The following is an 18,623-nucleotide window of genomic DNA, read 5'->3' as shown; positions in this document are numbered from 1 at the left end:
CACGACTGTTTCGCGGTGATATTCAATGTCTTCTTTAGATATCCCGAGAGAAAGCAATTTGGCAAATAAATTTATGATAAATTGCTTTACTTATGAAAAATGGACAATTTGCCTTGATATTCTAATTTCATCGTGGAATAGCGTAGTTGAGAGCTTTGTCCGAATAAGTATAACTCTATAAAACGCAAGTTAAGGTGTGTTTGTTTTCACTAACTAAAGTATTTTGATTCAATATCATACATTGCACTATAATCAGAATATAACAGTTAAATTATACATGAAACAGGGGGAGCAATTCAAAAAAGCTGTCGATAAAAATTACAAATAGCGCTGTGCCTGTCACTTACATCTTTCACCGTTGTTGAACGCTGAATAACAGTTCTGTCACCAAACTTGGTAAATATTGCCAGGACATCCATACGATATTGATTTTAAATGATGGAGATAAGCTTAAGGTTAACATTTGTTTTAGAGATATTGTCAGAAAATGTGAGTACCCAGAAGCACCAACAGAATTTCGATACTTTACTTTTTCCTGATAATAAGGTAGTTCGCCCCTCGAAAGTTTATGACCTAAGCTTGTGCTCAAACTTTCATCAATCAAATTTTCAACCATTTTCTTTCAAAATCAAGAAGAAAAATCTGTTGTCTGCCTTGCAAATTTTGTTACTAAAGAAGCAACTTAAGGTAGAAAACCTCGGGGACTGATATTCGCACTCTGAAACTTTCACAATATTCTTTTTGCCTGCACTTGCCGCCGCTCATTTTGAACCTTGCGGAGTAGTTATGATTCCTTCGGCTTAGTTTTGTGAACATCTGTAATTTTATTTTCATCCCTGGAGATAGCACATTGATGGCCATCTTGAATTTCAGATGTCAGTAAATATTGGGTAATCTGTTTCTCATGTACCAAGTTTTGCTCGGTGAACTCGAATTTTTTTCTTTATTTTGAAAGAGAATCCATTGGTTGAAAGTTTGATTGATGAGAGTTTGAGGAAAAGTTTGTCTTTCATTTTCGAGGGGCAAACTTCCTTAAAACTAACCCCATATTCTATCGGTGGAAGTTTAATACGGCGACCAAAATGGAAATTTGACGCTTGAGTCGCAATGCCGGCAATAACCAGTTTGATTCTCCTCGAGACATGCAGTCTTGTATAACTTCATTAGTTAGTAGGTGAGATCTTGAAGTCTTGAAGTATGTCTCGAAAGGTGTTGCAGTAACTTTGTCGTCGTCACCATGCCACTTATCCTTCAAAACAATTTCTAGAGGTTCGCTTTGTACTCCTCAGTAGTGCATGTCCAGAGCTTCCTTTAATGCAAAATTCTGCGTATTTCACGCATAATTACTCTGAAGTACGCAAAGTAAATTCATGTCTGCGTAATCCCATACGCATTAAAAAGAACGCAGTCTTCGTAACAAAGGCAGGAGCACACGTGGTTCCCTCTAATGCGTAGTTTATCCAGGACTAACTATGACATAAAACTGGTCCAATAATCATTTCCATTCAAGGTAATACATTACCTGTCTATGGGACATTTGTGATTTACAAATTTAAGTAGAACCATCCTGAACCACTGATAGTTAGTGGTGGTACCAGATGTCCGGAATGGGTAAGCGTACCCTGCTAGCATGCTACACCCGTCAGGATTGGTCCCAAAATTGTCTAAATATTGTATGAAAAGATACAGGATATGAATCACTGTAATAAGTCAAAGCCGGGAATGCTGTCGTTAATCATTTGAGTGACCGAGGTGTCATATTTGGCCACAATGTCGTCATATCGACCGTAGAACTTTTTGAAAGTCCTAACGAGTCTTTTGTTGTGTATCCTTGTCTCAGTAATTTTGATGTCAATGAGCTGTGTCTCAGTTGAAAATCAGTGTAGGAATCACAAGCCCAACAATACCTGAGAAGATGAGACACGTACACACCATAAGCAGGTGCAGACGGAATATTACTTGACAAGTGGGGATAATTTATGATTTCAAAATCGAAATCATCCCTTTTGTCATACAGCTTAGTGTGTAGCCCATTAGTACCCACTTGTAGAAACAGATCAAGATATGAAGCAGAGTTCCTACCCTCTGTTGTTTCTTTGATTTCCAACTCATCAGGGTAAATATGATGTAAGTAATTTGATATGTCTGGATTGTCTAGACTAATCAGATCATCGATATATCTGTGCGTGTTGTTAAAACGCCTTGCAAGTTTTTTAGACCCTGCTTTGTAGAGAGATTGTAGGAACTCTGCTTCATATGAATACAGAAATAAGTCTGCAAGAAGGGTGTACATTTGTACCCATTGGTATGCCGATAGATTGTTGAAATGTCATACCGCCAAACTTAACAAATATGCTGTCGATTAAGAAATTAAACATTTTAATAATTTCTTCATCTGTGTATTTGTGCTGGGCATCCATGTTGTTACTTAAATAACCTAACCTATGTTTGATGGTAATGTATTGGTACCTTCTACTGCCATTTTTATGCAGGAAGCTGCTTAACAAGAGATGATAGCCTTGTTTTAAGTTTATCGTGGGGAATTGTGGTGTATAATGTGGAAAAGTCAAATGTTCGGATTGAGCTGAACTTGTTTTTCTTGACTTTTAAATCAAGCAACAATTCCTTCGAATTTTTTAGTATCCACATTTGATTCAACCCACTTGTTTCATACACTTTGTCACAATATCGAAAAAGACCATTTTTGATGGTTTTTAAAATTATAGTCAATAATTGTGACAGATGTTTGGTAGTGCAATTGCTTGATCCTGCAATAAAACGTTGTTTGTAAGGGTTCTTGTGCAGTTTAGGTATCCAATACAACATAGGCAGTTTTTTGTCCTTCTCTTTCAAAGAAATGCCAAATTCATTGAGCACAGATGAATGATTTGAAAAAAATGTCTTCATCAGTGAGGGAGGAAAGAGTGTAGGTTGCATTACTCTTATCTGAATGAAGGTTTAATTCATCTATTATACACTGGATATAATAATTCCTACAGACAAAGATAATGTTGTTTGAAGCTTTGTCTGCAGAATCTACAACATATTCGTAGTGTAAAGCATCGAGGCATGCTTTGATAGATATGTCATCTAATACAGAGGAAGTATTTACACCTTTAGCGTGAGGACGGAAATGTGAAATACGTGATTTTAATTTATCTCTGACTTTGCTCAGCCGGTCAGAGAGGCATTCCACATCAACTTCCTCAACTGCAGCCCTGTCTTGCATATTTTTCGGCGGCATCCATGATAATTCTGAAATTAAATTTCCAATTAATATTTATGGCTTTCGATATTTTGGGCCATATTGAAAGAGTTGACGAAGTTTACTGTTGGTAATGATGGTCAGGTCACCAGTTATTATGTGACCAAGTGGTTTATAGCAAAGGGGGGATGACTAAAAATATGATGTTTCCTGATAGAATATGTTCATGATTTTGCAATATTTTGTCCTACATTCTGTCAATTATGTAGCGTCAATTGTGTCCTTCAAGGCTGTACCAATAAAAATGTAACATGTTTAGTAGAGTTCATCGTTATTTTAAAAAAAAATTCTTTTTTCCCATTGCTCCTGATTCGTACTTGTAAACCCTGAAGATCTCCGCGTCGAATATCAACAATTTGAACTAATGCTACGCGGACTTAGAAATAATAGTTTTATGGTGGTCTGCACGCTCCTTTACAACAAGTATCCTGTACTATACCCGAATATTGCAAAGTTGGCCATAATTGCAGCCTTGATTTCAATCTCATTTGTCCCGTGTGAACGTGGGTTCAGTACCCAAAACAGGATTAAAACATCGAAACGTAGTTGTCTGAGTGAAGATTATGATCTAGTGGTGATAACCATGGAAGGGCCAAGCGAATTTGACTTCCGAGTAACAATGATAGAGTTCAGGCAGCAAAGACATCGTCGGAAGTAGTAGACAGAAAAAATCACGATTCCGCCGACAGAGAATATAACAGAACAAAGCTATGGATTGCAAAACTCACCAAAGGAAAAACATTGTCACTGCTGATGTTTATTGAACACTTTATTCTTTGACTTTTCAACTAGTTTTCGATATCGCGTATACAGCTATTTTATAGGTACTTATATGTAGTTGTACGCATTTTTGATACATTTTTACGCAAATGAAAAACCATTTGCGTAATCCTAACGGAAGCTCTGCATGTCACTCTGTCATATGTTATCAGTACTTAGGTGTTACCTAAAACACGATTGGAATTAATTTGGGAGAGGTCTAATTGGATCTGTCAATTGTTCGAACTTATCAGAAGTGTTAGGTGGCCTATAGCTTCAAGTACTGTTGCAATATTACAAATTACTCATTAAAAAAACAAGTTTATTGCAAAGATAGCAAAGTAATTTGCTGCTTAAAACAACATTACTGCGATATCTACCTTAAAGGGACAAAGTCGGCCATTTTTTTATGAATTTTGTTTGATGCAAGATACTACTTATATTGTTTGTCAAGTTGAAAGATACTGAAAAAATGGGTGACCATGCATATATTCGACCCCGATTTTAGACAAATTAAATGAAACCATCACGAAAATGAATTAATGGTCATGACCATTAATTCATTTTTGCAATAGTGTCTAGAACCGGGTTCGAATACATGCAGGGTCACCCATTCATTCAGTATCTTTCAACATGTCAAACAATATAAGCAGTATCTCGTATCAAACAAAATTCATGAAAAATGGCCGACTTTGTCCCTTTAAAACTAACTTCTTAAAATATTCTATCGGTGGAAATTTAATACGGCGACCAAATGGAAATTTGACGCTTGAGTCGCAATGCCGGCAATAACCAGTTTGATTCTCCTCGAGATATGCAGTCTTGTATAACTTCATTAGTGAGTAGGTGAGATCTTGAAGTCTTGAAGTATGTCTCGAAAGGTGTTGCAGTAACTTTGTCGTCGTCACCATGCCACTGATCCTTCCAAATGCCGAATTTTACATAGACGAAATTAAAATTTGGAAAACAAATATATTTAATTTGAAGAAAAACCTTCAAAAATATGAAATAAGAATAATTTATTTTATTTACTTATGCACTTTGTGTGTTCAAAAAAACAGCACACTTTCATTACTTTGAACGCCACTTTGATAACAATTGATAACAATATGGAGTTGCGACGTAAATAACATACATACATACATACATACATACATACATACATACATACATACATACATACATACATACATACGTACGTACGTACGTACGTACGTACGTACGTACATACATACATACATACATACATACATACATACATACATACATACATACATACATACATACATACATACATACATACATACATACATACATACATACATACATACATACATACATACATACGGACGGACGGACGGACGTAGAGGCAAGCAGATAGGCAGGCAGGCAGGCGGGCAGACAGACAGGCAGGCAGACAGACAAACTCTAATAGTTGGCTTCGACATATCCCAATCAGGAGCTAAGCTAACAGCAAAAATAAAAAAGTAAAACAACGTCTGCTTTGTGTAAGTTGATGGTTTTCTTGAAATCAAGCTATGAACGAAGAAGCAAACAACCTCCATTAGTATCATAGCCATAGCAATGATTGCATAAAACATTTAAGTCTTTCGTCAATTTTCTCCTCACAGACCTCGTTCTTTCGTGGACCACTGTGTTGCCGAAAACCTGATTGGCTCTTGGTAGGTCCTTGGTTGTTGCTGACGCAACATGGAGCTTGCATGTATCATTCGTAATTTAGCCCTGGATGATTTGAAGTATTTACACAAAGTACACGTGCTATGATCTTCTCATCGTCAGATTACTTATCTTTGGGAAAGGTTAGATTTTCCAATCTTTTGCTTATCATTTTTGCGAAGCACGTAATTTGTCTAATGTGAAAGAGTGACTTATCTTTGGGAAAGGTTAGATTTAGGAAAGGTTAAATTTGTCAACTTATTTCGCCAACCTGTGGTAGAAAAAAAAGTAGGTGACCTCTTCAGTGTGCTTGTGTGTGTATGTTGTGTCTCTCTTTGTGTCTGTCTGTGTTTACAGTTGATTATAATAGATGTAATGTTGCTGAAAATAATTGTTACATTCCCCAGCAAATGCAGAATACACGGATAGCAACCACACTACATTGAATCACAATCATCATGGGCAACAACAACAGCAACAACAACAACAACAACAACAACAACAACAGCATTCGCGTCATCATTAATTTCGTCGTCGTCATCATAATCTTCATAGTCAGCCCAGACATATTTGTCTAGGACGAAATATATTCAAATTAATCAGGAATCATGGCTGAAGTAGAACAAGAACAAATAGATCATACCAGACTTCAAGCTGTTCTCAGTATAGGAGAATTTGCCAAGCCTGATCTTACATACATAACTTGATATTTGATAAAAGTCCTCCAAGTTCAGTACCAAAAGTTTTGGTTTTGCGGGGAATAAGGCATGAGTAGGTGTTGCAAGCAACCTTTGTCATTTTAAGGTTTATTGATCGGAGGCCAAAGCCCCATGAATTGGACCCTATATTTATCGCTAAGATTTTCTTCTGTCAAATAATTGTCAAGCTACATTAATAAGACCTTGGAACGTTAACTTGTCAAAGTTGCCATGGTGATCCAGTACCATTAGAATGTTGCGCCCCTGACCCAGGATATTATGATTAGTGACCTTGCTTCAAATGACCTTGCACCAAACTTGAATATTGCTAAAAGCTAAAAACGTCTTCTCCGAAACCGATGAGCACATCTATTAAAAATTTGCATAAAGTATCGGCTGACTAAACTCTTTTAAGTTTTGCGAATAAACACAAAAATTTAGCATGGCGTTTCTTGGCAATACTAAACCTACGACATTTCGTCCTAGCACACATTGGCATATCCCTGAACACCTTACAATCTTCTGCTCAACAGCGAACGGATTGATTACTTTGTAACTTGTGACATGTATGAGTAGCTCCCTTTTAGTTGGCGAAGGAGAAAAACGTCACTTTCGTGTGCTTCGTTAATTTCTCATACTGTCTATCGGGTACATAAAAGAACCCCAGAGTTAGGGCTTTAAGCACAAGTGTCACTATGGGACCAAACTTTGGTTCGAAAAGTATGTTGAAGACAGACTTTTGTATGTTTGGATAATCTGACTGCCAATGACTATGAAATGCATAGGCAAGTGAAACTAAAAGGCTCCAAACAGCATAGACATGAGGCCTTTGCTAAAACACTTCTTCCAAAAGGTAAGCAGGATCATGACACCATAAAATTGGATGTAATTCTATTGGAGTAATTGCCATTTGTGAATTTATATTACCCTTTATGAGAAGTACATGGCAGTTGCAAAGGTACTAAGATATTAGTGCTGGGAAAACACGATTTCTTTGCAGAAGGTGTATTTTAATGGCTTGCGTCAAATGCGACGACAATTGCCGTCGCCGGCAATTAATTAATTTGTCCATTAATTGCGGCACACAGATACTCTTCGTGTGATGAATTTTAACAGATTAATATGATATTTTTCGGTAGATACGTATTTCTTTTCAAATTAATGGAAAAAGACCCAGCTTATGTGAAATTGATAACGTTAACAGCGCAAAAGTCATCGTGTAGAATGGTTGTCTGCAGGTTTCAACTGGCCGGAGTTCGAGACTATGTACATGCAAAGCAACACACAAACAAACACGATCATCCGTTACGGAAATTGTTTTCAAACAGCAGTTTGGTGTTTCCTCGCCAATCCAATAAAGCTGTAAAGTTCATGCAATATGTCACTCAAATATTGTATGCTCAGGGTTTAGATACGGCACTTACAAACGTCAAACATTGACCGTTTCTTTGCAAGGAAAAGAGTTTTGAATTTTGAAAGTACGATCTTCAAGGTAAGTCTCGATATTTGCCTGCACCCATGCACTGAGATGGAAGTGACGGTACCCGTGGCGTCTTATCTTGCCGGACTCTACTTGGCGTTTAATGTCAAGGTCTTGTGGTCTATGGATCTCCGTTAACATTGTTACCGATTTTTCAAAACATGAAATGGTCTATGAACGTTGTATGTAGATGACAGGAAAATAATACCGTGCTACCGTCGCCAGGAGAGACTGTCTGGATTGTGACGGAAACGTATATGTTCTTGGTTAAAAAAGTTCACAATGGCAAAATCTGTTTCGCCATGTCTATTGACAATCATTTTGATCTCGTGCTCAACATTAACAAAAAATATACTCTTTATATATAAAAAATCATCATTTCCGCGCGTCCTTAACAGATAATGGCGGCGTGTGAAACGGAAACTTATCATCCAGGATCTGAGGGCAGTATAATAGCTTTACGACAGAGATTCGTCTTCCAACTATTATAAATGGTTAGCCATTTGTCTATGTTTTTGCATGAGAATGACGTTTATTGATCCTGTTATATGTAGTGATTAAAAGAACTTCTTTGGTGCTGCTGGTTATTATTAATTGTTCTTTGTTGTATGTTCAAAGTAGAACGCGCCTCGGAGACAGATATTCAGACTTTCAAATTGTCACAATTCTTTTCTGATCTACCACTTGTGGCGCTCACTTTAAAGCTCTTAGTATACGAACAACTTTCATCGTCTTCTCGAAAATAGAGATTTCCTTCTACCAGTATGTGTACCGAGCAAAGCGTATAGAATAGCATCATTGGGTAGACAAGTGTTGTCTGGTAAAGAATACATATGGTTACACTGGTATGGTGTAATTCACTCTATGTGCTTGGTCTATATTTTGTAAGATTGGGTTTGAAACTTTGAAAATGATCTGTAGTGCAACAGATAGTTTTCGTTATTTGTTCATTGCATCGGAAAGCAAAAACTCACGAGTGGCAAGACATATAAAGTTAGTAGTTGATGTCTGTTCTGTCCCCCAATAGTCATTAATCAATAGTAAAATATAAGTTCGAAAACTTTGTCCAAAGTTGCCTAACATCCTTGTCGGGCCAGCCTTCTGGAAGAAATGCGGAGGTAATACAGTTTATAGAGTTTGTATATCATCAACTTACGTTTTCGATGCGACTATCAAACGTTTGTGAACTACTTTGTCTTTGCCTAACTGTCACCTGTTCCAATTTTGCCACAGTTACCATGGAAAGAGACAATCTAACCGATCACAGATTTTAAGCGGGTAGCCGCTTTTTAAAAACAACGCCCTCACATTGGCATTTTGGATACCAACGCCCCTTTGACCGTATATGGGCATGTTTAGATTACAGGTGACTGTAGTTTTGTCTGGAACTTGTGTGTACAGTAAGACAATGACTGATATGGTTATTTGTGATACAAAAAAATATGTGATGGTCTTCATCAACTACAACATGTCCAGTGTAAGGCTAATTTGAACTGTTAAAAATTACGAAGATGTTAAAAGTGCTGACAAAGCACACGATTGTTCTGTTGTTCGGAGAAGATCTATATGTTAACACATTATCAAGCTTAAAGGGCAGTCCTCGAGAAAAAGCTGATAGAGGACTTTCGCCTTCAACCAGCTGGAATAAGCTTATTGTACTGGTGTTTTGCCGATATTTACTTTCCCAATTACAGATTACAGATTATATTACCATGCCCTGTCCGTTGCATTTTAATTGGTCGAGCTGAACCACGTGGCTGGCCTCAAATACACAGTAATGGTTTGTTTACACGCCCGTGAATATGAATAATATCGTAAACATCGTATCATTACTGCTAAACGTAAATTGTGATTTGTACAAAAGATAATAATTAATCATAAAATAAAATGGAGCACTTGCGGGCCAAGTTAAAACTTTTTTTCCAAAAAATCTCCAGATTTGCAATATTTTTACAGCACGCGTGACAGTGCGTCGCGCCCACTGACGAGTTCTGGGGCCCCGTTGTCTTTCGGAGGGGAAATGTTCGTAAATTTTCGACGGGTTTTCTTGGGTTCGTTGATAATATAGTGGAAATAACACATTCCACCCCTAGTTGCAATAATTATAGCCTTGGCACATGGGCACAAGGCATTATCAGTCCTGGCAAGAGTAGAAAAAAATTAATACATTTTTTATTATTAACACTGTTGATAAAAAGCTCCATATTTCTGTTAATAATGATATTTATAGCAGCGGCATTGCGCAGTAACTTGATACGCAGTCACAGTACTGCCTCGGCAGACTCTCTCACTGTTCAGATAGTCTGTGATGACCGCGCATGAACTTAGTGCGCAATGCTGCGGCAGTGTAACTATTGACCATATTTCTGAGGGTCTGCGCTACAATTGAGTGATTTTGGCATACGTACTGATCATAATTTAGGATTCGAGTGCTTTAGGGTACTTTTGTAAGTATACAATAATGACAGAAATAGTAATTTTTATCAAGAATATTCATAATCATAAATTTATTAATAAGAGGGTCTATACAACAACTGCCGGAATTTGGCATGAAAAGTGATCATCATTCAGGATTGGAGTGTACTAGGGTACTTTGTAAGTTTACAATAATGACAGAAATATTTCATTTTTATCATCAGTGTTCATAATCACTAATTTAGGCTATTATTGTTTTACACTGTTGCCATGACTGATAATGCCTTGTGTCCCTGTGGCCTTGGTGAGCTGGACCGTTCGACTTGGGCTGCTATTGTGCTGTTTGCCTGCTACCACAGTCACGTGTTTTCTAAAATTTCGCTCTGCGCCTACGCGCCTCATAAACGTAAGTACATCTTCTAGGGCGTATTGAAGTATACAGTCACCTGTAATGTAAATATGCCCACATATGGTCAAAGGAGCGTTCCTTGGTATTAAAAATGCCCATGTGATGGCGCTATTTTAAAAAGCGGCCACCCGCTTAAAATCTGTGATTGGTTAGATTTTCTCTTTCAATGGTAGCCTAACGGTGGTAAAATTGGAACAGGTGACAGCATACCTTTAAACACCTCTATGGATGGGGCACCCAGGCAAAGAGCGAAATTTTAGAAAACACATGACTGTGTTGATATCCAACTTGGTTGGCATCACACAAGCCGCAAGGCAGCTGCAGAAGCAGCCAAGCAGCACGGCCAAGCCCACCAAGGATTACAAATATTGCAGCTTACTCCGCCCTTACCATTCACGTTTATTTATGGGAAAGCCAAAATAAATGTGCTCGGCAAGCTCGCCTGTTGATTTTTGGCTTTCCTCTCGCCCTTGCTAATAAATAAACGTTAATGGTCAGGGCGTCGCCCTTTATTTCTATAGTAATAAATTAGTCTTCCCGACTGCTTTCTCAAACCTGGTCGAGGTCACATTCCACTGCCACACATTTTTGAAATTTCTATCCACTGTTTTTTCGTATTTCACAGTTTTTCCCTTTCATTTTGCTTCCCCTTATTTCAAAATCTGTTTTCCGTTGTCTGATATATATTTTCATTTTACAACTTTGCATATAGCAATTGTGAATAAATCGATGGGTTTGGAAACTGACAACAACTACTTCAATCTCAACTTGTATGTTCCGCGTACCGTGTGAGGGCGCAGTCATCTGCGCCCCATATCCGAAGGTCAAAGAACTCTGTTGAACTTTGCTCTCGGCATCTTCGAGAAATTGTACCTGTCATTTGATTAAAATTTACATCATGCGCAATGGCGCTGTCAGAGTTTGTGTATGATAAACGTCTGGACGCTGCAGTGTTGACCGCACTCTTGGTCGTCGCAGTTTCGGTCTTTAAACTTTTCTCAACGCTTCGTCACCTGGTCTCAAAGCGAAGGCTTTACCAAGCATGTCTCGCCGATTTCCCCGGAGCTCCCACGCACTGGTTGCTCGGACATCTCGACAGGGTGAGTGTTCCGGTCGATGATTCTGGTTCAGTTCGCTGTTCTTACTCCGTGGTAAAGCGAACTGCGGTAATCGTTATATATATATATATATTAGTGGACACCTATGTGTCTGCTATAATGTTATACATTGACAAAAACCGTTGGTGTATGTCCACGCACAGTCCCTCTATCCACATAGAGGGACTGTGGTCCACGTTATCTTTGTGAAGAACGGTCTCGAGCAATGTAATTAGGGGAGAACCATTGGATTGCAGGGGGGGGGGAGAACTTGGATTCGCCAGCAACCTTTTTCCGTCACTGTGACCCCAATGTAATCCAAGGGATTATGAACCAGAATGACAAATATATATATATACATATATATATATATATATATATATATATATATATATATATATATATATATATATATATATATATATATATATATATTTGTTTATTTGTTTAGTCAACCCTTTGCCATTTTCTTCATTTTTTGTCAATATTTTCCCAAATACAATGTCCTTTTTCCCATTTCACTGAAATCTTCTTTCATAATATTTTGTTATTCTGGTTGATGGTTAATGGTTTAATCTACCAAGGTAAGTTTCGTTGAATGATGCTTTTTCCCTTGAATTGATAGTTTCAGCGCCACATGATCATCACATATTTGTCCTTCTGTTTTCTTCCATGGTGTGCAGCTGTCACCATATGAGGAGGGCATATTGAGGGGTGTCAGGTGGGCTAATGAACACAAGTATGGATTTCCACTGTGGGTTGGACCATTCAATGCCACTTATGAATGTACCCATCCAATGACTGTTAAGGCAGTGCTATCAACTGCTGGTATGTATATAACTAAAATATTTTCTTCCCTTTAATATTCCATACCAATTCATTTATCTTGATCATTTGCTCAGTTATTACAAAGGTTTAACCCTTTCAACCCTCCCCACATTTCTTTGTAGAGATCCAATTTTACCATTGAAAACAATGGAACTGGTTCAAACCAGGATGGTGAAAGGGTTAAACAATGTCTTGTCCACCGTGAACAAGTAATTTTGTTTTCTGATGCCTTGTCCACTTCAATGCAGCTGTCTAGCTGACCACTTAACGATTTTGCTGTGTGTTGGTAAATGCCGCATATTCATCACAGATCAAGATATCTTGGCTTAGTTTTTATGATTCATCAGCCCTCCTATGCTGTTGGCACGCTGGGGGTGGGGATGGGGCAATATCATCACATTGTGAGTGTGACGCTAAATCAGTATGTCTGTCCATGCATCTGCAGACTGAATTTATAAAGCTGATAACTTCAAATATGCAAAATCAAATGTGACCAGTTTTGAACATGAAAAGTTTAGATTATCTAACTTTTAAAAGGATTTCATAGATGTGGTTGCAAAATTAAGAACAATTTACATATTTATGTTTTTTCATAAATTTCAGAAATGTCTACCTTAAATTGGCACAATTATTACTTAGTGGCTTGATTGTTTGTTCAAATTAATTAAAATGATAACATAGTGACTGTTTAATGCCAATTGTTTTGCTCAGAACCAAAGGATGAATGGGGCTATGGCTTTATAAAACCTTGGCTGGGAGATGGTTTGCTCCTGAGTACAGGACCGAAGTGGGTGCGAAATCGAAAGCTTTTGACTCCAGGGTTCCATTTTGAGATACTGAAACCCTATGCAAAAGTGTTCAAAGACTGTGCTGAGGTGTTAGTGGTAAGTTGTCTATTTTCCGATCTCAAATGATGTGATATGTGGAATTATATATTACAGAATTCAGTAAATTCTCAATGGCATTCGAACTCACAATGTACGGCACCTGCCCTTATGAAAATGAAACTGTGCGGTAGCTCTGCTGTAGACTAGCGGCAGCTCTGCCGTAGAGTTGCTGCACTAGTGCTGCACAGGAAAGCTGTGCAAGAGAGGCTGTGCAGGAAAATGCAGCTAGCTGCACAGTTTGTGCACAGTGTTAATCTGAGCAGAAACTGTGCAGCAGGAGACAAAACTGTGCAGCTTCTGTGCAATAATCTCCATACTGTACACCTTGTGTGCGGCAAGTGTAAAATGTGTACAGCTTGTGTACAACAGACCTTGAAGTGTGCAGCTTGTGTGCAGCAGGCCATCAAAGTGTGCAGCTTGTGTGCCAGAAATGACAATTACGTGTACAGATTGTTATTGGTTATTGCTGCAAATATATGGAGCAACACATGATGGGCACATTGCCGACTATTTCATTACCGGGAGTACAGTGTACCATTGCACTTCGTGACCAGTCATATTCAAGAAAACAAAACTGACCTTTCATTTATATTTTGCATTCATTTATTTTTATAACAGACAATCCAACTTTTAATTATTAAAAACTGTTAGATAATGGACAGCTTTTAAAGCACAGTTCAGCTGGTGAAAGCGACACAGGCCTAAACTCAACAACATTGCAGGATGATGGATATAAAGAGTACATCTGTATTACAGCAGTGACATGTAACATCATTAGATGAGTACCCCCTTCGACGATCTGGTTTGGTAAATCAAGGTTCAATCGACAACTGAATTTTTAGGAAAACAAATTTTTAAAACAGGGACTTGTCTGACTTGCAAGTTAAACTCTGTATTTTCTGCGAGTGATACCAAAATGCACTGAAACAGTTTCGAACGAAATCTATGATGGTCTGTAACTTGTGTAAGGACGCGTCGTAGACTTTTGTTACTACAAATCTGTACCTTAAAAATATCGACAGATGAGAATTTTCATTGTAGAAACAAACAAATAAACTTCAATGTCGCAGGACCCGCTACTAGTACCTTGGCTCCAAGCAGGGCCGTGGACGTGCTCAGACGCTATAGCAGTGTATACAGTATACGGTACGTACGTACAGTGCCCAGCACTGGAAGCAAAGTCTGTGTCCTGTCATCGCTAACAAAATCTCGCTTTCTGTTATGACTGGATTGATATTCAATGCTTTTGTCCATGTTTTCAGCGTTAGATAATTGCCGAGCACAATTTTGGGGTGTTTCACACCCCATCCCGACCGCTGTACGAAAATCCAATACGCTGCTTCGCCAACGTCCAGCGCTGAGCTGCAGCCGACATGTTTACACTCTGAGGTCACGGTTCATCAAGTTCAGTTCGCGCATTGATATTGAATCTTCGTGTTGAAAGAAATTTTACTCTATTTTGAGTCTTTCTATGATGAAAATAACCAGTTTCATTATACTTGTAAATTGGGTGCTCTATCAAGTATAAAACATAACGGATTGGTGAATAATGTAGAGTCAATTCCAACGTTTAAAAATACCGTCAATGACGCTGTACCTTCTCTAATGTGTGGCCAGGTCAGGTAATTGGTTGTTGGCATGGAGTTGTTGGTAAATAGTTGATGATGTAGGGGCATGAGGTGGGATATGGACCCAAAGAACCCAAAAGATGATTAAATACATCAATCAAAAAAATTCTAAGCTACAGTATAAACTGCCTAAAGATAGTTCAATGTGGAAAAAAGTTAAACAATTCAGAAATAAGAATTAACAGTCCAAAATAGTAATGACGCACTTCCTTACTGACCTGAGTGCATGTGAAATACACAACCTGGCATCTGTAAATTAAATGTATACCAAGTGATCATTTCAAGTCACTTTTAACTGTTTTTAATGGATTTTCCAAAGAGTCCTGTGAAAATGATGAAAAACGCTTATCTGGTCTTGTGTTTGTATAACCTCATGGCTGATAATTGTCATAGTATTGAAAAAAAATTGAAAGTGAAGAAATTACTGTTTTTAATAGGCATATTTTCCTTGAAATACATGACCGTGTAAAGAATATATGCTAAAAGTGTTTAAGAGTAATTCCTTTTCAAAAAATAATTTAATTTGTGACCAAAGGATTTTTATTCTTTGAGTTTACAAATTCAAACATTGCAATTTGTTCAATCATCTTGTGCAGTGCAAAATTTATAAAATGACTGAAAAACAAAAAAAATTGGCAGAATTACAGTCTTTGTGATGTAAAATTATGGGTTGACATCACGATAACTGTTAATCTGTTTGAAGTACTAATATACTATAATTTAAAAAAGAAAAATTCATGCAGAAACGGTAAAATATATTGTCAGCAATGTAGTGTTAATTTTGACTTTACATCAAAATATGCCTTTGCTGGATACCAAATATATAGGGCGAAATATCAGCCATGTTCAGCAAAATCCACACAACAGCATTGATCCTTTTCTAATTTGATTTGATTTGCTTATGTTATCCTTGTATGACAGTCAGTACAATATGGAACTTGAACACAACACAGTGAATAAGTATGCTGTAAATGAAATGGTGTGGCTGCATCCACATGCAGCAATAGGTGTGCCTTTGTCTCTCACCCCTCATTTCCAACCTGTCCTATCCCTGAAAAAATAGTTTGGTCTTATATTATAATGTTAATAATTTCTGTATTTGTTAAAATGTGCGCATCTCAAAAACTTTTGATCATAAACATTTCCATTGTTTTTTATAGCTGACCAATCATCAGTTAACCTGTTTATTTTGAATATTTGCGCATTTTTCCTCAGTATTTGACATTTTCTGAATACCTTTTTATTCAGTTTGTCATTTTCTAAAAGTTTAAATGCTCCATTGTGTGGTCAAGCTTTCCACAAGCATCAAATGTGGTACTTCATATAGGAGGGTCTGCCTCTAGAGGGCGGGCATCATGAACACTCCTGTGTTTGTTTGTTGGTTAATTCCTCCACTGTACTGTAAACATTGAACATGGCCGACGTCCGATTTTCCTGTCTAAAACTTTCACTCATTTTCGTTCATATGACTCTGAAACTCCAGGAAACGATTGGGAAGAAAGGGTTATCTTGAAATATTGAGGTACTCGCCGATATTTTGCAAAATTAAATGAGAAAAAAATGCAAGGAAAATGCCGACAGGCTTACACAATGACAGTTTTCAGACTCAGAGGCATATGATCATTCTCTGCAGATTATGCAACAGGCCCAGATCACGTGAGGCCATGAGGGGATATCCACGCAACTCAGTACCAAACACTAGCGCTTACAGAGTGAGCAAACACAAAGTGAGTACCCCTAACGTCAGCTCAGTAGTCTGTAATAGATTGTAGTCAACTAAGAAACCTTGGAGAAAGCTTAACACTGTTGCTATGCCGCTAAGTCCCTTTTGATTTTTGTCATAGCTCAAAATCGTTCTCCCACACCTCAACCTGAGCCATGAACACCCCCACCAGTTTATGATATCCCTTACGGAAAACCTATGTCCACAGTAGATGAGAGTAGATCTACGGACCGTCTGCAGTAGACTTTATGTAGATCTACATCAGGGTTTTGTAGATGAACAGCCACAGCAGTTAGTCTACATGAAGCTTTGTCTACAGATATTGTCCACACCAGACATGACTATGTCTATATTTCGCACTAACTTCGTCTACGCTTGATCTACACTGATCTACCATCCAATCTAAGGGAGTTTCATCTACAAAATTCACTTAGGCAAACAAAGACTCATCTACTTCTAATTCAAAAATTACCATCTTGTCTACATTTAATCTAATGTATTGTTTCTTGCTGTATACTATGTCCAACAATCCAATCTCTTCAAATTCTATGATTGGCAAACTGCAGGCTCCATGCGAGAAGGCATGAGTAAAAGACAAGACATTTTACCTTACATTTGAATATATACTGTACAACAATAGAGAGAAGAAATTAGTGAATTAATTTTCATTTCATCCTAAGGCACTCCTGTTTAACTCGAGGAACACAAATGCAAAATATCACAGGGATCAAACTACAATTTTGTGGTAAAGTTAAAAATGTAAAGATTATCCAGTAATTAATTTTTGAAAAAGTGACTTTAAAGTGAATCACAATAAAAAGAATAAAAAAATCAATGTTTTCATTGATACTTTCTTCAGATTGGTCAATACAGTAGCATCTAACCACGGGCCGGACCCTGATCTAATTCATAAGTTGTTTTTTTTTAGTTATGTGACTATTACAAAACTTCATAAATATGCAAGTGAGCTATTTGTTAACTGCAACTTTATTTCCTCGGCTTCATATCCAACAAACAATCAAACGAACCTGTTTGATATCCCAGCTGCTTTTAATTGTAAAAATAAAATCAAAACTATCCTCGAATAAAACTTTCTGAGTATCATTAAGTCACTTCTGAATCGTGTGAAAATCAGTAGCCACGGCCCTATCTCTCGGTCAACTTACAAATAATTGTATTGACATTGTTATCATTGCCACGTAACAGATAAGACTACGTTACAGTGTTATTTTGGCAATGGCATTTCAGTACACATGCATAACACGAGTCAGCTTTAAAATTACCAGTACTGCTTTAAGTAATTTCTTCACCTGAGCGACGTATTTTCTTGCATTTTCATGAAGAGTTCGCGCATGGACTGATCTCTCCACCACCTTTCAGCCTCCACCTCTTGCTCTTTCAGAGCAAATGACCTTGTAACTGGCTTCGATTCCGGGTCAACTGTGAGCAGTGTTCTGCCGAGGCCGCGGCCTTGCGCCATTGCCGCAAAAATAAAATTGAAGACCCCAAAAAAATCAATCATCGGGTCCGGCAGGCGCAGCACGCCGTCAGTCCCACTAAACTTTCGGTAAAAAAATACACTTATTTACGTACTATACGCGAAAGGCCAAACGCGGAAGTAGACATTCCACGCTGCTCATGCGTGCATGCTGCTCGTGAGAACATGAGACGTGTTGCTTCCATAGCAACCTTCAGTGATTTTTTATTTGCATAATCGTGAACTAGGTTTTCATCGGCTAGATTCAAGTCAGCCAGTC

At 37.8% G+C, this 18,623-nt stretch overlaps 1 protein-coding gene across 1 annotated transcript in view; it reads left to right on the top strand.

Moving 5' to 3' along the window:
- The first annotated feature begins 11,529 nt into the window (after positions 1-11,529).
- LOC139118497 (cytochrome P450 4F4-like) overlaps positions 11,530-18,623 on the top strand; it is a 34,035-nt gene continuing 26,941 nt past the window's right edge. The window contains exons 1-3 of the mRNA XM_070681805.1: positions 11,530-11,803; positions 12,484-12,628; positions 13,340-13,512. Coding sequence (XP_070537906.1) covers positions 11,609-11,803; positions 12,484-12,628; positions 13,340-13,512 — 513 coding nt within the window. The 5' untranslated portion in view covers positions 11,530-11,608. The remainder of the gene's footprint in view (positions 11,804-12,483; positions 12,629-13,339; positions 13,513-18,623) is intronic.

Source organism: Ptychodera flava, chromosome 2 (assembly GCF_041260155.1).
Source record: "Ptychodera flava strain L36383 chromosome 2, AS_Pfla_20210202, whole genome shotgun sequence".
Lineage (NCBI taxonomy): Eukaryota > Metazoa > Hemichordata > Enteropneusta > Ptychoderidae > Ptychodera > Ptychodera flava.
This window is presented reverse-complemented; position numbering and strand designations above follow the sequence as displayed.